Source organism: Rhea pennata, chromosome 29 (assembly GCF_028389875.1).
Source record: "Rhea pennata isolate bPtePen1 chromosome 29, bPtePen1.pri, whole genome shotgun sequence".
Taxonomy (NCBI): Eukaryota; Metazoa; Chordata; class Aves; order Rheiformes; family Rheidae; genus Rhea; species Rhea pennata.
The window spans coordinates 5,236,288-5,257,167 of record NC_084691.1 but is presented as its reverse complement, the minus strand read 5'-3'; the positions used below and the strand labels follow the sequence as shown (position 1 = coordinate 5,257,167).

At 58.9% G+C, this 20,880-nt stretch overlaps 2 protein-coding genes across 11 annotated transcripts in view; both read left to right on the top strand.

The window, feature by feature from the left end:
- R3HDM2 (R3H domain containing 2) overlaps positions 1–4,926 on the top strand; it is a 69,381-nt gene extending 64,455 nt beyond the window's left edge. For all 10 annotated transcript variants that reach the window (XM_062597118.1, XM_062597120.1, XM_062597123.1 and 7 more), the window contains 6 exons: positions 274–374; positions 1,177–1,346; positions 1,531–1,675; positions 1,763–1,863; positions 2,516–2,600; positions 4,242–4,926. In XM_062597118.1, the coding sequence (XP_062453102.1) occupies positions 274–374; positions 1,177–1,346; positions 1,531–1,675; positions 1,763–1,863; positions 2,516–2,600; positions 4,242–4,582 (943 nt within the window). In that variant the 3' untranslated portion in view covers positions 4,583–4,926. The remainder of the gene's footprint in view (positions 1–273; positions 375–1,176; positions 1,347–1,530; positions 1,676–1,762; positions 1,864–2,515; positions 2,601–4,241) is intronic.
- Positions 4,927–5,318: 392 nt separating this feature from the next.
- STAC3 (SH3 and cysteine rich domain 3) lies at positions 5,319–10,238 on the top strand. The gene is made up of 12 exons (XM_062597468.1): positions 5,319–5,418; positions 6,867–6,933; positions 7,316–7,574; positions 7,684–7,781; positions 7,982–8,057; positions 8,139–8,236; positions 8,333–8,399; positions 8,624–8,673; positions 8,792–8,895; positions 9,377–9,428; positions 9,629–9,766; positions 9,870–10,238. Exons 2-12 carry the CDS (start codon positions 6,868–6,870, stop codon positions 9,966–9,968), a joined length of 1,107 nt encoding a protein of 368 aa, XP_062453452.1. The 5' UTR covers positions 5,319–5,418; position 6,867; the 3' UTR covers positions 9,969–10,238.
- Positions 10,239–20,880: the final 10,642 nt, after the last annotated feature.

Sequence of the window (20,880 nt, the reverse complement as noted above, 5' to 3'; positions counted from 1 at the left end):
AGTGGGACCTGCTGCCCTGCTGAAACGGTATTACATCCTGTTCCAGCAGCTTAAGGAGGCAGCTGGGCACCACAGATGCCTGGTCCAAGCCCCCATAGCTAGCACTTCCTGGCCACAGCTGCCCAGCAGCAGGTGGTGCTTTCTGTGCTCCTCCCAGAGGCAGCTGTGTTTCCAGCCATCTCCTGTGCTGAGGGAGCTAGTGGCTGCCTGCATGGGTAGCAGATGCTTCTCCCTCATCCCTAGCACCTCACCAGAGCATTCTCTGCTTCGCAGCCATTCAGTGGGGTTTCTTCAGCCGCCTGGCTCCGAACAGTATCAGATGCCACAGTCCCCCTCACCCTGCAGCCCGCCACAGATGCAACAGCAATATTCAGGTAAGAGGGGCTGCTGGTCAGTGTTGACATTGATTCTGCACAGACTGAGCTGGGTTTTGGAAGAGGGGTGGGGGCTGCAGTGAACAGAGCATCCTGTTCACAACTGAGTCTGGCAGCTTCTGTACTGGGAGTTTCCTTAGTCTTACACGTCCCACAGCTCCCTGCAGGTCAACAGCATGTGGCACAGGGACTTTGCTGTAAACCAATGCTGACCTGTGCCTGGCATCTCCTTGCCCCAGCACGCAGGCAAGGAGGGAGCGAGCACAGGGAGCTGTTGTGGACTGTGGACTCCCTCTGCTGGCAATGTGGCTTAGTGTCACTAGGGCAGCTCATGAAACAGGAAGGAGCGCTGTGGATGAGGGGAACAGCCCAGAACTCAGGATTCCTGTGTCCTGTCCCCAGTGCAGGATTTTGAGTTGGGACCTGGTGAATTATCACAGGAGCTGGAGCTGCAAACCAAGATACTTGGGGCTCTGTGCTCAGCACTGTGACCTTAGACCCTTTGCCTAAGGATTTGATGTGATGCTCAGAGAGGTGAACAGAGTTGCCTTCAACTTGCATTTTTCGTGAATTTAAAGTCATCATTTGCTGATGAAAGCTGTGATATCAGAGAGGAATCTCTTTCTGCCGAGCCTTGGTAGGGGCCCTCTTCACCCCACCTGACCAGATGGATGTGGCAGAGGAGAGCACAGTGGGGACGTTATGACAGATGCTGCAACGCTACAAAGTTGTTGTCACCTCTCTGTGCAGCAGCAGCAATGCATAGAGCCTGGGCAATACTATTGCTGTTCTCTCTCCCCAGGGGTGTCTCCATCGGGCCCTGGTGTGGTTGTGATGCAGCTGAATGTACCCAATGGCCCCCAGCCCCCCCAGAATCCTCCTGTGGTGCAGTGGAGCCACTGTAAGTACTACAGCCTGGACCAGCGGGGGCAGAAGCCAGGAGACCTGTACAACCCAGACACCAGTGCTCAGGTATTGAGAGGACTGGGAAGAAGGCAGCTCATCTTTTGGGAGCAGTCTGGTGGGAGAAAGAGGTTCCCGACATCCACACTGTGTGGATGAGCTGGGAGAAGAGGGTGGGCTCAACCCATGGTGGTGAGGCAGGCTTGGGGCCGGTCAAAAGCTCTGGGGATGTCTAACCCTCTCCCTCCCCCAGGCCAGCGCCCAGTTGAACAGCCCCATCACGTCTCCCACCCAATCCCCAACACCGTCTCCTGTCACCAACCTCAACAGTGTCTGCACGGGGCTGAGCCCCCTCCCGGTCCTCACACAGTTCCCTCGACCCATGGGCCCAGCACAAGGTAAGGGAAAGGCATGGGGACAGCATAGGCCTGGGTCTTTCCTGTAGCTCCCTCAGTCGCCTGCAAACATTTGCTTCCATTTTGCAGGCGATGGGCGTTACTCATTGCTGGGCCAGCCGCTGCAGTATAATCTGTCTATCTGTCCCTCACCCTTGCTCCACAACCAGCCCAACTACAGTGCACACCAGGTAAGGTTGGACTGAACCTCCATCCCCCTCTTCACTGCTCTGGGAGCAGAGCAAGACCCACAGAGCACCCCTCTCTTGAGAGACTGGGACCTCTGAGAGGTCTCTCAAAGGCTGAGAAGGGGCAGTTCAGAAATGAGCCTGACATCTGCCCCGTGCTCAGGAACCCTTGGGTTGGGTGGCAGGTTGCCTGCCCGATGCTCCTGTGAGCCATGCAGCAGGGCTGTCATTGTGAACAGTCTTCCTTGGGGCCTGACACTGGGCCAAAATTTCACCCTGCACTCAGCTTTGCTCAGCAGCAATGTCAGCCCCAGGTCCTTTGAGTGTTCTGGAGCCATGGCTGTGCCCTGATCTCATCCAACCTCCCCATGCCACCATGGTGTCATCCCAAAGGTGCCAGGGGTAAAAGGATCATCCAAGTATCTCCATTCCTGTATGCAACCCTGTCTAATATGCTCTAGGTGACCCTGCTTGAGCAGGAGGGTTGGACTAGATGATCTCCAGAAGTCCCTTCCCATCTCAACCATTCTATGATTTCCCTTCGCAGTCATGGCCTAGTCATGTTTGATCTTGTCTGCTCCTCCAGGATGTTCTGTGGGCACTGTGAAGCCGCAGTATCTCCTCAGGTGACATGTTGCCATTTTTACTCTTTAAGGGACAGACTGGAATGAAACATGGAAACCGAGGCAAGAGACAGGCCCTCAAGTCAGCATCCACTGATCTTGGGACAAGTGACGTAGGCAAGTGACCCTTCTCCGGCTGCACCCCCTTTACCCTCCACCAGGTCCCTGCTACGTGGGTGCATCTGGCATTGACAGAGACTCTGGTACCCTCTCTGCTCACACCAGTTTTCCCCAGGACCCATTGCTGGGGGTGGTTGTGGAGGATAGTTCCTGCCTTCTGCTCTACTCGCCCTAAACACCTCCCCCAGCTCACGCAGGGCCTGGCCGGGGGTGGACACAGAGCCAGTCTTTGTGGTCTGTACCTCGTGGGAGACGGGAGGGCAGGAGGTGCTCAGGAACCCAGTTAAGTGCTGCCTGCACTGACCAAAGCTTTGGGGGAAGGGTGCGGAGCTATTTCTGGGGAGTCAGTGATGAGGACCGGGACACCTGGGCCCTTTTCCTGCCTCTGTGAGGGTTGAAGTCTGGCAGCATGTGGAGCAGGTGGGGGCTAGCAGGCAGAGCTCCTGAGAGCTTTTCTTAGTTGCCAGCAGAAAGTGACTGTCCAGACCCATGAGATCTTGTTCCCACTATTGACTTCCCAAGTGACCCTTCTCTTTTGTGCTTCAGTTTCCCAGTGGGGGACAGGAGTTGCACAGCCCCCATATTTGTGGGGCTTTGGGATCTTCCATGGGTGGCTACCACGGCTGAAATCTGTGGTGGATCATTTCTCTCCAAGGGAGAAGGACACCCCCATCCCGTTCCTCCTCCCCAGGCGGGGGTCTCCACTTGCTCATGTCAGGGAGGGGAGGAGAGGCACATGTCCGGCTCCTCCCTGCAGGAAATGCAGGACTTGCTAATTGGACATGAGACAGTCCTCTCTGGCTCTCTGGAGGCTTCAGAGTTGTCCCCCATGTCATCTCTGTGTCACCACCACCTACTGCAGCTGCTTGCAGGGGACTGTTAAAGAATTGCTTCCTGGGGAGCTGACCCCCCTCCCTGCCACAGGGAAGTGGCTGGCATGTTCATTACAGGCCGTGTTAATATTAGCAAAGAATCCGTTTAGCCAGACCTCTGCTAAGCCCCAAAGCTGGAGTGGAACCCCAAAGAGCTGGAGCCAGGAGGCAGCAGGAGTATTTGAGTACTACAAAGCAGAGGTGCAGAGGCTAGTGTGGCATTGGCCTGGGCACAGGAAGGGATCCTCCCTGTGACAAAGCATACCGGGAAAGGTCGTGTTCAGAGAGCAGCTGCCACACCTTGGTATAGCCTGCCCAGGGGCAGAGAACAGCAGGGCTTTGTTAGCTCCTCCACGGCACCCAGGATGAGGGTAAGAAAGCAGGACAGAACACTCGATAAAACCCTAACTGGAAAGCCAAACCCAGTCAAAGGCATCGAGGAGGGCTTGGTGCTGGTAAAGGCTTGGGCAAACAGAAAATATATCTCCTCTTAAAGTGGGGCAGATGGGGACCAGGATGGAGGTATCAGAAAGGTCAGCATGGGCACTGTAGGGACCAGGAAGATGGGGGCAGTTTTAGGGGGAAGAAGTGCTGGCTAGGAGAAACTTCCCTGATATGGGACCGGTTTAACAAAGCTCTGCTTTTATGGGCCAAGTAGAGATGACAGCTCCCACCTCAGTGCTAGTGAGGAACCCAGACATCAGCTCCCACCACGCTGTTGCCAGCCAAAGTCCTGCAGCCGACACATGCTGTCTTTCCACTGCAGTGCTGGGCCGAGTGCTGGAGGTGACAGACCTGCCTGAGGGCATCACGCGGACAGAGGCTGACAAGCTCTTTACCCAGCTCGCCATGGCTGGTGCCAAAATCCAGTGGCTCAAAGAGACTCAGGGGCGGCGTGGAGATGGAGGCGGGGACAGCAACGGGACTCCAGAGAATGGCAGGCACAGTGACCTTGCTGCCTTATACACCATCGTGGCCGTGTTCCCCAGCCCACTGGCTGCTCAGAACGCCTCCCTCCGCCTCAACAACTCCCTCAGCCGCTTCAAGCTACGAGTGGCCAAAAAGAACTACGACTTGCGGGTGCTGGAGCGTGCCAGCTCGCAGTAGGGCTCATGTATGGGCATAGAGCACACTGGACCGCGGGCGCTTCCCTCTGCCTTCTCTCTTCCTTTCTGCCCTCCCTTCCTCTTGCCCTCCTTCCTGGATATATTTATATGGACATAATTAAGAGACAAGAAATTGATTTTTTTTTTAATTTTTGGAGTGATGCCCATGCCCGCCCACCCTACCCTGTGTATATTGTTTTGTTAAGCACTGTGTTGAACCGCACATACAGGTGTTGATTGGTATGTTCACTGCACATTTTATTTAATCTGATTATTATTTGGGGGGAGGTATTTTTGTTTCTGTTTTTGATTTATTTTGAGGGAGTTGTTTTTAAATATAAAAAGAAAACTTGTCCGTCACTTTAACGTTGCTTTCCAGTTCTCCTCCGACGCCAACACTAGGTGCAGGCTGGCAGCAGGGGCTGTCTTTTCCCCCTCTCAGGGGTGGGATGGCAGTTGGGGGCCCGTGCAAGACTATGTCCCTGTATGGGGCTTGCTCCATGCCTGGCACACGCAGAGGGTGTGACTGCATTGCCCTGTTGAGGCTGGGACAGGAGCACAGAGCATTTTGAGCTGGAGCTGGTTGCCCTTCAGATATTCATAGCCTCTTCTTCCCAACTGCTGGCCCCAGGCTGCTGGCAGTGGCGAGGAGGCCAGGCCCCCAGCTCTCCCGGGTAAAGAGGAGTCCTTGAGCTGCTGACTTGTCACCGTACCCTCCCACTGTGTGGGTACAGGAGTTGGGCTGGCACTAGACTCGCCATGGCATTGCACACAGCAGCTGTCAGAGCTTGCTGCTGTGTCTGGACCCAGCCTTGGAGTGCAGGCACCAGTGGAGAGGTAAGAGCTGCCTGGAGGTGAGGGGGACCCCGCTGCTGTTTGCAGCCTGGGAGGGACATAGCTCCAGGGGCTCTGGCACCTGGGGGCCCATCTAGCCCCTGGGATCTGAGACCTGGTGCAGGGCAGGATGATAGGGGCCAGGTTCTGGACAGGGGCCAGAGGACGTGGGGCAGTGGTGGAGCGCAGGACCCACTGCTGCACCCCTTCCCTCCACCCGCAGTGGCCTTGAGCACGAGGGCAAATGGGACGGCAAGGCTGGAGTTATTTGGCGTGCCTTGGTGCTGCCGCTGCTCCATGCCAGGGGTGGGTGGGTCACTGTGACGCCCAGCAACCCACTAACGCAAATAGCCAGCAGCACCTCTCCACCCCTCTCCCCTCCTGGCTTGCACACAGGCTCCAATTTCTCGGTGTCAGCCTTCACCAGCACTCAGCTGTCGGTGCCCCTCTGGCCTGTCACTCGAGTGCTCAGTGCTGCTGGGCAGCAGCCCCCTCCCTGCACACGGCCCTGGGGCTGGGGACTCTGCGGCCCAAGGGGCTCCAGCGCCAGCCCCCAGCAGTGAGCCTGCCACCGGGTTTACAGGACATTTCATCAGGGGACACGAGCTCTGAATGTTGCGTAAGTGCGTCTCTGTGCGCGGCTCCCTTTCCCCAGTGACCACCAACCCTGTTGGGCCCCTATGCCACTGCCGGACCCCAGGGTCCACAGGCTCTCCACTTTTCTCTGTGCCTGTGGCCACAGGAGTTCCTGGCCCCCCTCACCGTCCAGGACCTGGACGGTCGTCCTATTGTTTCCCCGGGAGGACGGAGGGTCTTGTGTTACAGTAGCACCAAAAATAGTGACGTCTGGTGGAAGGGCCGTGAGGATGGTCGACTGATGAAGGTGGTGCCAGGCGCGTCCTAGGGGTGCTGGAGCAGATCTACCCCTGTGGTAGCACTGTATTTCCGTGGAAGAAAAGGCAGGGACAGCTGTGTCCTGGTGCCCAGCACTGCTGTGGGTATGCTTGTTCTGGCAGGCCAAGAGTGGCACCATTTGCCACTTCATCTCGGGACAGAGGTGTCCGGGCAGAGACAGGCACATGCAGGTAGATCAGTGGCTGTGGACAGCACTGGGTGCCACAGCCATGAAGGAGCTGAAGATGGCAAGGAGCAGCACTGTGGGTGCTGGGCTGGGAGCAGAGTGCCACTGGCAGGGCTGGACAGCCACCTCCAGGCCCCCAGGGCTCCTCGCAGCAGCGCTGGGGCAGGAGCCCTGGGCAGGGCAGTGGGAGCTGGGTGCAAGCAGGGCAGAGGGAGAGGGAGGTGCTGGCCCAGGGGCTCCCTCCAGGTGGGTCTGACCCCATGGGGCTGCTGGGGGCACAGGCCACTGCTGCCCTGGCTGGGGCTCTGCCGGGGGGGAGGGGGGGGAGAGCAGCCCTGGCCAAGACAATGTCTTTGTCTCCCACTTGTAGCATGACAGAGAAGGAGGTGCCAGAGCCACCAGCTTCACCTGCCTCAGGTGGGAAACCCAAGAACCGGGTAAGTGGGTGCCCACAGGTCAGCTTCAGTGGGAGGGGGAACCCACCCTCCCTGTATGGTCCCTGTCTTAGCCCCAGGACCCTCCATGGGGTCAGGCGTGCCCTGGTGGGATCCGACTGAGTGGGGCACTAGACAGATGTTGCCCAGCCTGGCTTTGCCCCAGGGTGCCTACATCCATGTGGTGCCTGGGATTTGCCAGTTGCTCCATGTGGGAGGACCACCCCCCCAGGCAAGGAGAGGGTCTCTGTGCCACCACAGTGCACAGGGTCTCCCCCTACTTGGGGTGGGGGTCTCTGGAACAGAGTAAAGGGGCTGGGAGCTAGCTGGGCACCAGCTCTTTGCCCCATGCCAGCAACACACCATGCAGCCTCTTCTGCTCCAGCAGCTGCAGAAGCTGAAGCAACTTTTCCAGCGAAAGCCCAAGGAGGCAGCACCAGAGCCACAACCAAATGGGGAGCTGGTCAGCCCCTCTGGGGGGCCCATCTACTACATCTATGAGGAGGAGGAGGAGGAGGAAGAGGAGGAGGAGCCTGAGCCTCCTCCTGAGCCCCAGAAACTTGTCAACGACAAACCCCACAAGTTCAAGGATCATTACTTCAAAAAGCCCAAGTTCTGTGATGTTTGTGCCCGCATGATTGTCCGTGAGTTGCTGGGGCCGCGGGCTGGGGGCCAGAGCTGGACCAGGGCTGCAGCCCGTGGTCCTGCAGCTGCAGGATCATGCCGCCTCTCCTTTCTCACTTCCACTGCCAGTCAACAACAAATTCGGCCTGAGGTGCAAGAACTGCAAAACCAACATCCACCACCACTGCCAGTCCTACGTGGAAATGCAGCGCTGCTTCGGCAAAATCGTGAGTGCTCACAGCAGTGCCTCCCAGGAGGGGACCCGGAGGCACTGGGCAGTGTGCCCCCCACATCCAGGTGCCTCGGCTTCCCCGGCCCTGTGGGCAGGACCCAAGCAGCATCCCTTCACCCCCCAGTGCTTCATGCCCACCCGTCCCCCCAGCTCGCAGGCAGCAGGCCAGGCTCTGACCCCCTTCTCCTCCCCCAGCCCCCAGGGTTTCGCCGGGCATACAGCTCACCTCTGTACAGCGACCAGCAGTATGCCTGCGTCAAGGAGCTGCTCTGTAAGTACCGACCCCACGCCCAGAGGGGTCCATCTCCCCACACCCCCTGACTGAGCCCCTCTCACTGTGTCCTTGCCCCAGCGGCGGCCAACAGGAGTGACCCGGTGTTTGAAACCCTCCGGACAGGAGTCATCATGGCCAACAAAGAGCGCAAGAAAGGGCAAGATGACAAGAAAAATGTGAGTGCAGGCTTGGGGCTTTGCTTCAAGCCCCCTCCCGCTACCCTGGCCCTTGCCCCCACCACCACCACCTCCTGATCACATTCTGCCCTGCAGCCACTGGCAGCTATGATGGATGAGGAACCTGAGGCCATGAAGCCGGACGGGGGCAAAACGGAGGGTGGTGAGTGCTGCGAGCTGACCAGGCTGGCTGTGGGGCTGAGCTCCCTCCCGAGGCAGGACAGGGGGCTGGCAGGGCAGGTTGTGTCCTGAAGAGGGGCCATAAGTCTGGGTCTCACCCTGGGGCTCTCTGCTTTCCTCCTTTAACCTGGACATGGGAGGTCCTTGAGGAGAGGGTCATGCTGTGGGTGGGAGACACAAGGTGATCCTTTCTCCTCCCATTTTCAGGCACCTCAGAAGGAGACAAGAAGACTGAGAAGAGCACAACGGATGACAAGGTACCCCTCTTCTTCACGCTATACCTGCTGGCCCCCCACCAGAAGGCATCACTGGAGGCAGCAGGGAGCTCCCCATCAGCTTGCCCCTAGCCCTGATCCCCCCTCTCCTGCTGCCCAGAACAAGAAGCCGCAGCCGGGGATGCGTGGCGGCTATCTGCAGTCTCACTACTTCGTGGCGCTTTATCGCTTCAAAGCCCTAGAGAAAGACGACCTGGATTTCCCGTGAGTCCCAGCCAGGAGGCAGTCAGGGATGTGGGATGCATGCTGGGGACAGGGACAAGTCTTCACCTCAACAGGGCACCCGGCTCCAGAGGGTGCCATGAATGAACAGCAGCAGAAATCAGAGTTGTACTGGCTGTGGTCTGGGTTTTGCAGCTTTTCTGCCCCAATTAGCAGTGCCGAGAAAGTGAGCCCTGGCTCTCACCAAGCCACCTTGCTCCCCAGCTTCCAGGCTTTATGTGCATGGGCCGTTTCTGAGGCTGCTGCTGTTTGTCTTTATGTGGTGCTGCCTATTTCTTGCACCTCGCGCTTGAGGCTGAGCTGCTTGCACTTGGGACCTGTCCTGCTTGTGAGCCTGAGGGCTGTGCGTACCCCCAGGGACCTCTCCTGGCCTTAGGCTCTCAGAGCTGAAGCTGTAGGAAGAGTAATTTTCCTTGCCAATCTCAGTGTCTACATTCAGTGATGTCCTTCTCTCCTTTTGCAGGCCGGGAGAGAAGATCACAGTGGTGGATGACTCCAACGAGGAGTGGTGGCGGGTGAGGCTGGGGTCTGGTAGGCACACAGTGGGAAGATGTAGAGGGAGAGATGACCTGGTGGTGCAAGCTGCATGTGAAGGGTGGCACAGTCCAGCTCTGCCACAGCCCTCCTGCAGGCTGAACCTCAGCAGGGAGCCTGGGTGTCTCACAGATTGCTCCCTCTCGCCCCCCCCCCATATCCATCAACTGACTTCTTGCAGGGGAAGATCGGTGAAAAAATTGGTTACTTCCCCCCGAATTTCATCATCCGAGTGAGGGCTGGCGAGCGGGTCCACAAAGTGACGCGCTCCTTTGTGGGAAACAGGGAGATCGGGCAGATCACGCTCAAGAAGGATCAGGTGAGGCCGGACTGTGGGGTCATAGCCAGGGCCCCCTGAGAAGCCCCCCAAGTCGTGTCCCTGCCCAGCAGAGCCCCTGAGCCTCCCCTCTGTCTCCCCCTAGATCGTGGTGCAGAAAGGTGAGGAGGTGAACGGCTATGTGAAAGTCTACACTGGCCGCAAAGTGGGACTCTTCCCCGTGGACTTCCTGCAGGAGATCTGAGTCAGGCTGCCAGATGCTGGTCCCGGCGGACGGAAAGTGCCCACCAGACCTGGGATGGAGGCAGGCTGGCAGACACCTTGGCTGGGCAGCCTGAGGCCGGGGGCTCCAGTGAGGGGCTGCAACAGGGCTGTTCCTCCCCCCGGGGCTATGGTGCCTTCAGCAACAGTGTGCATGGAGGGAGGCATCCACCCACCCCCCCACCCCTAGACTTGACAGGAATGCCACCTGCCCCAGACTGCAGGGGCTACCCTGAGGGCGTGGGCCTCTGCACATCCCTGTGCTGGCAATACATGTCAGTTCCCCCCCACCCACAGCTGCGTCTGCATGTTCTGAGCAGGTTACTGCAGGCCCTGCTGGGGAGCCAGGGCCGTGCTCAAGTGCCAGGGCAGCGCCTGGCCATCGGTGGGGCAGGGCTGCGGTTGAGGGCCAGGGCTGTGTACAGCGAGGCCCAGGCTGGCACTGAGCCCCGCGGGCCCCAAGTAGGGAAGGCAGGCAACAGGTGCTGAGATCAGGAACAGTGCGGCACATTCAGCCCCTGGAACAGGGGGGCCCAGCACTCATCCAACGCAAACAGGTGCCGCGGCCGGGCAGCAGTGCTGGGGGCAAAGCTGGGGGCTCCTGCGGCCCAGCTGCCCCGGCCTCGGCGGGACGTTCCCGGCTCGGGGGCCGCGGCCCAGCCCCTCGGTAACCACGGCGACGACGCGCCCGGGAGCCGGAAGCGGGTGGCGCCGATGGGCGGGGCGGTCGCCATGACGACGGAGCCCCAGTGCCGCGCGCCGCCCGTCGCCATAACGACCGGCGGGGGGCAGGCGGGAAGCAGGGCGTCCCTGCGAGCCCAGGCTGAGCGCGAGGCCGCGGCCGCCATGGAAACGGTTGGCTAGGCCGGGCCCCCACCGTCGGGGCCGCAACGGCGGCCGCACCGGGCGGCCTCGGCACAGGCCGCTCGGGGCTCGGGGTCCTCGGCCACGGGCCGGGCGATGCCGCCGTGACGCGTCGGCTGGGAAAGACCAGCGGCCTGGACGCGGCGGGCGACGGCGACGCCACCTGGCGGTCGGCGGGCGCCTCGAGCGGCACCGTCCGCCCAGGCGGCCTCCGGCAGCCCCAATAACCCCCCGAATGGAGCCCTGACAACCCCCAGTAACCGCCAGGCACCCCCCCTATAGCGCCCCCGGGCGCCCCGGAGCACCTCCCACCCCCCGGGCGCCTCCCAATACCCTCCCTGGGTAGCCCCCAACATCTGCCCTGGGCACCCTCTAGGGCAGCCCCTCAGGAACACCCTGGGCAGCCCTCAATGCCTCCGCCAGACAGAGCCCCAATATCCCTGCCGGGCACTTCTCTATAACCCCCCTAGGCAGATTCCAACATCCCCGAGGTGGAGCCCCAGTAACCTCCAGGGCCCCCCCCCCAAGACCCTCTAGGCAGCCGCAGGGAGCCCCCTTAGTAATGCCCTGGGTGCCCCCAATATCCCCCTGAACAGTCTCCCTAAACCGCTTGGACAGCCCCCAAATCCTCCCTAGACAGCCCACCATAGACCCTCCGGCAGCCCCTGCCACCCCTCACCACGCTGGGTCTTGGCACGGCCCCCCAGCCTCACACAGTCCCCCTGAGGCCAGGGCCGGGGCTGCTGCCTGTCGCTGCTGAGGATTGGCACTGGCCAGTGCTGCTTGCCATGCAGGTGGTGCGCACCGAGCCTGTCCTTGTCACACACCGTTACCGTCACTGCAAACCCCTTTGAATATGCATGGCTGGGGACAGCAGCTCCCGAGCAGGGCAGTGCAAGGGGTTTCAAGGGCAAGCTGAGCCCCTCCTGCGCCAGCTGGGGAGAACCCCCCCCAGGCCCAACCTGAGCACAGCCCCCCGGCCTGCAACTGGGAGGGCATCGTGCAGATGCTGCACGGGTGTTTGTGCGCCTCCAGGTACGGGGGGGGGGAGGCACAGGGCAGGGTGCCCACCTCGTGTGCCTGCAGGTGGGGCTCTGCACACCACAGTGGGTCACGCATGCCACAGTGGGGCTCTGCACTCTGCAGTAGGGCTGTGCACGTCACAGTGGGGCTGGGTATGCCACAGCGGGGACCTGCATACCACAGTGGGGCTGTGCACGACATGGTAGGCTGCTGCATGCCACAGTGGGTCGCTGCACACCACAGTGGGGCAGAGCACACCACGCTGGTGCTGTGCACATCACAGTGGGGCTGTGCATGCCATGATGGACCACTGCACACCACAGTAAGGCTCTGCACACTGCAGTGGGGCTCTGCATGCCATGGTAGGGCTATGCTAATCATGGTGGGGCTGTGCTCACTGCGGTGGGTCACTGCATGCCACAGTGGGCCTTTGCATGCCACACTGGGTCTGGGCACACCACAGTGGATTGGTGCACACTGCAGTGGGTCTGTGCGTGCCGCAGTGGGGCTGTGCATGCTTCTGTGTATCAGCGCATATCAAGGTGGGTGTGCAGCATATGGGGAACCTTGTCTCCCACAAACATCAGGCCTGACCTGGTGTGGTGTGGGGCCAGTTCCAGCCCTGCCCTCAGCATGTGGTCCTGCTGTGGGGGGTAGCACATGGCTCCCATGCTCCCTCAGCTGTTTGTCATTACCCTCATCTGTAGACCACAGGGCTCAGACAAATGAGGAACAGCCTGGACCCCCACCCACCCACCTCACATGGGGACCCCAAAGCCCAAGCTGCCCACGGGGGGTGCTGGCTCCCCCCTCCCACCTTCCCAGCCTGATGCTTTCCCCAGTCGTGGTGCTACCTCTCCCTTCCTCCCACCCGCGTTCTCCACCTGGGAAATAATCAAGAGATATAAATGCATCAAGGAGCACTGCACGCAGTGGCTTCGCTCACTGGGACCAGCCTTGGTATGAGTGATGGGGCAGCGGGAACAGCCCTGCGGCGGCAAGAGACATCCAGCCCTAGCCCAGCTCTACTGCAGTCTGTGGTGCTCTGGGCTGTGCAGGCTGTGCTGGGGTCCGCAGTGCCTGGGAGCAGAAGCAGCTCCCAGCAATGGAGCAGCAAAGTGAGCACTTAGCCATCACTTGATCTGGGTACAAGTGGGCTCCTTACAAGCTAATTGGGAAGCTTTTGGCCCTCAGACAGACCAGGGCAGAGGGAAGGACCTTGTGAGTAGGGGCACGTGCCAGTGCTGGTGCTCCTGCTCCCCAAAGGGCCTCCCCAACCACAGCGAGAGGCATTGGTCCAGAGGCTTTGATGAAGGGTAAGAGATTCCCACTGCTGCAGTATGGTGTGTGGGGGGCGGGGGGGGAGGGGTAAGGAAGCACATCTGCCCCACATACCACAAAGGCAGCAATACACATCTCCCAATCTCCCATGACTGCTCCTCTTCTCCCTGCTCATTTGTGTCCCCACCTTGCCTCTGCCAAGCAGCTTTTAAATGCTGAACCATTAAATTTTTCCAGCTCATTTACTGCTTCTCATATGGTTAATTTTACCAGGACTGTCTATTTATTTATTTGCAGGGCCCAGTGTGTGTGTGTGGTGGTGTGTGTGTGGGTGGGGGGGGGATGCAAGCTGATTTGCTGCAGCTGGGAAGTGTGCGTGTGTGGGGGGGGGAACCAACCTGGGAAGGGGGGGAGGATCCAGCTAATTTAACAAATGAAGAGAATAACTTAATCAGAGTCATCTGGAAAATTGGGTAACCCTCTTCCATCAGCCCCTTCCCACCCAGTGCTTGTGGGTCCTAGGGAGGCCTACATAAGACAGCACATGCTTTGGGCTGGGGGTGGGGGGACACAGGGGCTGGCCCAACTGCTGGTGGCCAAGCAGATGGCCTTCATTACGTGTAGGGTTTAATTGGATTGATCAGCAGTTAATAGGAAATTAAGTGGTGAATTCCCCTCCCCGCCCCCCTGCTGACAGCCTGGTTGAGTCCTGGCAACTTCTTCCAAGGCTCCAGCTGCCTCAGCCCAGGAATGCAGCTGAATTCCCAACTCAGGGATGCAGCCAGGGTCCCAGCCAGAGTCCTGGTGGAGGATGCAGCTGAGTTCCGAATCTGAGAACGCAGCTGGGCTTGCAGCTCGGGGATGCAGTCAGATTCTCAGGCCATGATGTAGCCAGATCCCTAGCAAAGGATGCACCCCTCTGCAGCCTGTCTCCATGCCTGCTGCTGTGCAGCTGCAGCCCTGCTAGCAGGGGGATGGTGCATGTCTCCATGCACAATGCTAAATCCTCTGCAGGTGGTTTGTGCAAAGGGGCTCTGCGTGGCCCCCCCCCCGGCCCGAGATTGTCAGTGTGACCCCCCCCGACCTGTCAGATTAACCACCTTGATTTCTCTACATCACGTGAAAAGTCAGGAGTCTTTGCAGGACCTGGGAGTTAATTGCAATTCCAGTGATCTGGTGCTGGATCCATATATCAACCCGGGGGGGGGGGGATGGTAGTGGTGTGGCAAGGGTTGGGGTGTGTTTAAGGGCAGCACAGCACTGGGAGCATGCCCAGGAGGGCTTCACACCCTGCAGGAATGCCTGTAGTGTGTCCATCACTTGTCCCCACAGGTGAGACCTATCACAGCCAGCCTGGCCCCAGGCTGCCCCCAAACCACACTGGCTCTGCCTCCATTACTCCTCCAGCTTGCTGGGTTCACTGCTCCTGGGCCCTTCTCAGTCTCAAAGCAGGAAAATAAATGCATTAAAATAAACTAAACTCTCTCACCCCCTACCCCCACCAGCCATAAATCAGCATAAATGAAATTTACATATTCATGGTATTTATCCACTAACTGTCTTGTCCCAGATTAAATGTGCCCTGGGGATCCCCAGGCCTCCTTATCTGTGCTGGGATGCTCCTGGGAAGGAGCAACCCTGTGCCAAGATTAGCAGGAAGAGGGAGTGGGAGGCCGAAGCTTGCTGTCCACCTATGAAGGGTGCTGCAGCAGGGGAACTGGGGCTGGGGACACTGGAGCCATGGGGATGGTGGCTGAATGGGAGCCTACCCATTGCTGCCTCGAGCCTCTCTTGGGCAGCTGCTCCACATCCTGTGTTACCACAGAACTGGGGGGGGAGTTCTTGCTGTGGTGCCCCACCCTGTGGCACTGGCTGGAATGGGGGGCCAGGCAGGGGGCTAGGGACCACGAGGCTCTGGCACTGGCAGATCCCTGTGTCAGCAGTAATGACCAGTGTGGGGGCAGCCAGCCCCGGGGCTCAGCACTGAGCTTCTTAGGGGGGATTTAATGAGTGCAGGTGGCAGGCACTGCCGCTGGCTGTTTGTCACTGTGTCGTGCCTGGACCTGGAGCAGCACAGCTCAGCCCCATGGCACAGTGCAGCCCGACAGCACAGTACAGCCCCACAGTGCAGCACAGCCCCGCAGCGCGGCGCAGCTCCATGGCACAGCACAGCCCCATCGCATGGTGCAGCCCTCCAAGGCATGGACCCCTCTGTGTCCCTTTGTCTAACCCCTACAGTGTCCCCAGCCCAGCCTCATGTTTTGCCCACTTCAGCCAAGTGTGGGGGTGCTGCCCCCCCCCCCCGACTCTGCACCTGTCCACACAGTTTGGGAGCTGGCTGGTCAGCAGCCAGGCTCCCTTCCTGCTCCCAGCTCCCCTCCCTTCCCCTGCCTCACGCTAAGCCTGGCTCCAGCTGCACCTCTTGGGCACCGTCACTCGGCAGGGATGTATTCCTCTCTCCCCTCACCCCAAGGGTTTGCACCAGTGCTGAACCCTGTGGGGCTGATGTAGCCATGCAATGCAGTAGGCTGGGGTGGGGGCCAGTGCCACCAGGGTTGGCGTCCAATAGGGACCTGGTGCTGGAGGCTACACAGCACTGTGTGAGGGAGCTGGGAAGGGGAGGGGGCCCATTTGCACCTTGTTTGCTCTGAGGCAGCCGGGAGTCCTTCCTGTCTCTACAACAAGCTGTATAAACAGGAGCCCACGGGCAGCGTTAATTAGTTAAATATTTGGCAAGGCAAGAGGCACTGGCAGAATCTGAAGAAGTGGAAGGGGAAAAGGGCTGTGCTGTGCTGAGCAGGGCCAGGGCAAGGTGTCTGGGGCCCTGCACCCTGCTAGGCTCCATGGCACTGCTCCCCAGATTGGGACAGCTCTGGCTGCCAAATGAGACATTTAAAAGCTTGCTGGCAAAGAGGTGCCCCAGAGACTCCCTGCCACTTGCCTGGCCCTGGCAGGTGGTGAGACCCCAGGACTGGGGCTGAGTGCAGCTGGAGGCACCAGCTTGCCTAGAGCCAGCCCTGCTTCCTCCTCTGGTGTCTCCCATCCAACTCCTACTCCCCAAAGCGAGTGAGAATGAGTTAAGTGAGAATGAGCTGCCCCAAAGCCTGGCTGGGGACCAATGACTGTGTGCAGCTCCAGTCCCCACAGCCCCTGCAATGTGAACTAAATCCATCCTAATTAGCGGTGATTTGCATGGGGAAATGAAAATTAATCTAGCCTGGGTTCATTGGAATTAGCGATTCCAGTTGGGCACATCAGAGCAGCAGCCACTGCTCCAGGGAACCATGCAGGACTCCTGGGTCTCCGGCAGACACCTGCTGTTTCCCTGTGTTTCTACATGTGCCACATGCACGTCCCTATTTCCACACATGTCCCCACGGGTGTGCCATATACACATCCCTGTCTCTATGCATGCCCATGCATTTGCAATGTGCCTATCCCTGTTCCCACACATGTGTCCATGCGTGTGCCATATACACCCCCCTCTGCACTTGTGCCCTCCTTTGCATGCCAAGCAGGAGCATCATTCTCATGCTGGAGCCGCAGGCCTGGCAGGGAGCGGGTATAATGGGAAAAGCACTGATTGTGCCCCCTTCAGAGCCCTCTGGCCCGACTGTCTCTCGGCACCAAGGCTCATTGGTATGGGGTCCGCAGCACTGTGGTGGGAAGGATGTTCATCATCATACTCATGAAAAATTAACCAGGAGAAAACAGCAGGGCAGGCATGCTGTCCAGGGGTGCCAGTGCAGGTGAGCAGCAGGCACTGCACACCATCACTGCTGCATGGATCACCTCTCGTGGCTTTCTCCCTCCTAGCCCAAAAGCTGTGCCATGCCCCAGGATTGTCACCATGAGCCAGCACCTCCGGGACCATGGGGCATGGCCGGAGGCAGTGGCAGGACCTGCGGACCTTGTCCATGGAGGACAGGGTCACCTGGGGGCTGATGGTTTCTTGCAGGGCAGCTGCTGCCTTTCCTGGCACTGCTAGTAATTATGTAGGTTTTTCGGTGTCAGGCATGGCAGGGAAGCACGATTACTGCTAATTGGAGTGATGCTGCCCAGCCCAGGCCTTCTGGCAGCTGCTGGGGTGAGGGGTTTGGGACTGGGTGCAGCAGCTCTTTGGGGCTGGGGACAAGGGACCTTGGGATGGGAACAAGGGATTTGGGGGCTGGGGGATGCACTAGGTTCAGGGTGTTCAAGCTCAGTGCACCTCCGTCTTGCCCAGCACACCTTCATCCCTACTAGTGTCTTTGTCACAATGAAGGAAGAGGCTATTATGTTTATTAAATTGTATCATGGCTGTGTTACAGCAATTGGCATTTGGTGACCCTGGTTATTTATAAAACAGGCTTTGGAAAATCACAGCTCTGGGCTTGGACTTTTCTTCAGAGAATCACTGGGGGGCGGCGGGGGGGGGGGAATCGATACTGTGGGCTGGGGCCGAGGGTTAATTGTGAAGCCAGTTCCAAGAAATGCCCCGGTGTTGCAGTGGGGGAGATTGGGAGGGGGGGCCTAGCCATGTGCCTGGCCCCCACAGCACTGGGGCTACTGGGCCCCATGGCAGTGGCAGAGGCAGAGTACAGCTCTGCTGGCACCCCGTGATTGATGGGGGGGGGGGGAAATTAGTGTGATAATAGCCTTTAAATGAGGGTACCAGGGATAAACGAGGTGTGCCCAAGGTGGCTGATGAATGGTCTCCAGCAAGTCCCAGAGAGGGGGTGGAGCTTTGTGAGGTCACAGGGGCTCTGTGACATCATGGGGCGGGGGCCCCAAGCAGGACACATGTGGGTGCGAGGGGCTGAGGTGCCGGGGTCCCCAGGGCTGCCCAGTGCTGCAGCCCCATGGTACAGCATTGCCCCGCCGGCAGCTGCTGCCCACCCTCCTGGGCCCCCCCGCACAGCACCTGCAGAATGTATCTCCTTAATCCCCCCCTTTAATTACTGGTTCTTTGTTTATTGTTTGTTTACTTTCACCAGCATTAATTTTTTTACGATGGTTTCCACTGCACCCTGGCCAAAAGCTGGGGGGTTTAGGACAAGCACGTAGGAAATGGCGTGTCTCAGCACAGGGCTGCAGGGATGTTCCTGTCCCAGCAGCAGTGGGAGGCTGCATGGAGAGCAAGCGCCAGGGCTGGCAGAGGGGGCCAGGCTGCACACTATGGGGCTATGCAGGGGTGGGGGGTGCTACTTGCCAGGGCTGCGGCAGCAGTGGCACCGTGCTCAGGTGCAGGCACGTCCAGCCCCAAGCTGCAGCATTTCCCATTAATGAAGCACTTCATCACTTCAGCATTGTGGGGGGGGTCACCCAATTCAGGATGATAAATTCCCCGCGATGGCCCTGTGCTCGCTCACAGCAGCCGTGATTCTCCTTCATCTTGAATAATATTTTTGGAGTGATTGTAAAACACCCACTCTAGCAGCTGCACGAATAAGCGCCAAGGCCTGGCAGCTCCCTCCAGGCCCCCCAGCATTTCTGTCCTCAGCTCCCTGCTGTGCCAGAGCAGCTCCCACTATCCCACTGCGGGACCCTTACACACCTGTGTGTGTGCGTGTGTATGTGTGCTCTCACGTGTGTGTGCATACATGAGCGTATCCCTGCTCACATAGGTTTGTGTATCTGTGTATGTGCATATGTGTGTCTGTATGTGTGTGTGTCTGCACCCGCGTGCCTCCAAGTGCCATGCTGTCTCAATGTGCATGTGTGCGTGTCTCGGCATTTGCAGGTGTATGGCTGTGCACATGTGGAGGGTCAGCCACTGCAATTCTTCCCTCTCTGGGGAGGATTTGAGGGCTATCTTTCTCATTCCCAAAAGCGCTGACCCATCTGATTTGCATGGTGCCAGAAAGGGACAGCCTTAAAAGCAGGGGAAACGCCAGCCACCTCCATTTGCTTGTGCTTGTTGTGTATCTCCCCCAGGGGAGGGGACACATGGGGATCCTCCCAGCACACTGCAGTGCTGAACCCATGAGGCAGCTGCTCCCTTGGGGCCAGGGCCAAGTACTCAGCCAGGCACCAGAGCAGCAGGGCACTAGCACTCCTCACCACAGAAGAGGGAAGCACAGCACAGAATTAAACTGCCTCTTAATTATAATCATTAATGAGCATGGAGGCAGCTGGATTTTGTGGACAGGGAATCCCGCTGCATCTCCAAGGGAGGCTGGGATTTGTCTGCAGGGAGTTCAGAGCGCAGTAGCTCTGAAGACCTGTCTCTGAGCAGGATCCCCCCAGCATCCCCAGTTTTGAAAGTGGCCAGGCACCTTAGGATCCCTGCACCCTGGCACCAAGAAGCCCTATACCCCATTAATACCTCCTGCATGCTGCCACTGTACCCCCCCCAGCACACAGTGTGCACCCCCAATTGTGCTCCCTTAACATGTGGCTGTGTATCCCTTGCCATGCACTCCCCCCCACCACCATGCCCCCAGCACGCTGCCATGCACCCTCCATTGTGCCCCACCATGGACATGCTGCTGTGCACCCCTTGCCGTGCACCCTCTGCCATGCACCCTGGCATGTGATATAAACCCCTCCACTGTGCCCCCCATCATGCTGCCATGCACTCCCTGCTGTGCCCCTGACATACTGCCATGCACTTCCCATTGTACCCCTCCCCAAGACACCGCTGTGCACTTGCCACTGTGCCCCCCACTCCCTTGTTGCAGCTGTCTTGGGTGGAGGAAAGCACAAAGGACAGAGCATGGCTCTGGCGAGAGCAGGATACACTCTGTCTTGGGGAGTGTCACTTAATCAATCCCATTTCAAAACTCTAATTATATCAACAAAGGCCTCAACAGGGCGCTGCTGGCTGCAGTTCTAGCCTTGTTTATTTATTTCCGCATGCTCCAGAGAAGTTTATCCCCTTTGTCCTTTTATACTTTGCTGGAAAGAAGGCAGTTAGGATGGAGTGGCAGCATCGGAGGAGGGGGTGATGGCTGCAGAGCAGAGCTGCGGTGCGTGTGTGCATGCATGTGCATGTCTGCACACATGTGTGCCTAGCTGTGTGTCCACGCACGCATGTATGTGAGCAACCACTGGGCTAATGGGAGGGCACTAGCCCTCAGCAGCAGGGGTGTGTGCCAGGCACCCCAGGCCTATGCCCGCAGGGAGGTTCCTGCAAGACTGGATATGGCTACTGTCCCAAGCCTCTTTTCCAAGGCAGTCTTTACATCTCTGGGTGCCCCGCAGACACAGGCTGCACGAGGGTGGGGGGATTTCTCGGGTTCCTGCTGGTGCTAGAGCATGGTGAGTCCCTGGGTTGGGCAAGAGGGGCCCAGCGCTTGCCGCTTTGGGCTGCCCACTAATCTCCCCGTCTTTTGTTAAGAGCCAATGGATACAAATAGCGAGTTTCCATATGCACAGCAGCATCTGTTACTGCCAGGGAGATTTGCATTGCTAAATGTAAATTGGATGTTATGTCATTTATCATAAAGGAGGGGGGCGGAGGCAGGGGGGTAAGGGAAGGCAGCAAACATCGTGGAAGTTGTCATAACAAATCACACGACTCATTGTTCGCCCTGGCAGCGAAGGTGCAGAGCCACCTGTGAAGCATTTGCATGTGGAGGGAGGGGGGGCAGCCCCTGGCCCACAAGGGGAAACTGAGGCCCAAGTTGTCGTCTGGGGTGCAGCACCATATGGGGGTGGGGGGCAGGGGTCCAGAGCCCATCATCAACCCAGGCATCAGGGCTCGTGGTGCAAGCCTGGAAGGGGCAAAATATGTGCCGCCCCCC

What these genes read in the sequence shown, in the direction of transcription:
- STAC3 (XM_062597468.1), top strand. Translation starts at nt 6,868, where the DNA reads ATGACAGAGAAGGAGGTGCCAGAGCCACCAGCTTCACCTGCCTCAGGT. An exon ending in TTGTGCCCGCATGATTGTCC is followed by an intron (nt 7,575 to 7,683) that starts GTGAGTTGCTGG and finishes TTCCACTGCCAG; the next exon opens with TCAACAACAAATTCGGCCTG. An exon ending in CTGCGTCAAGGAGCTGCTCT is followed by an intron (nt 8,058 to 8,138) that starts GTAAGTACCGAC and finishes TCCTTGCCCCAG; the next exon opens with CGGCGGCCAACAGGAGTGAC.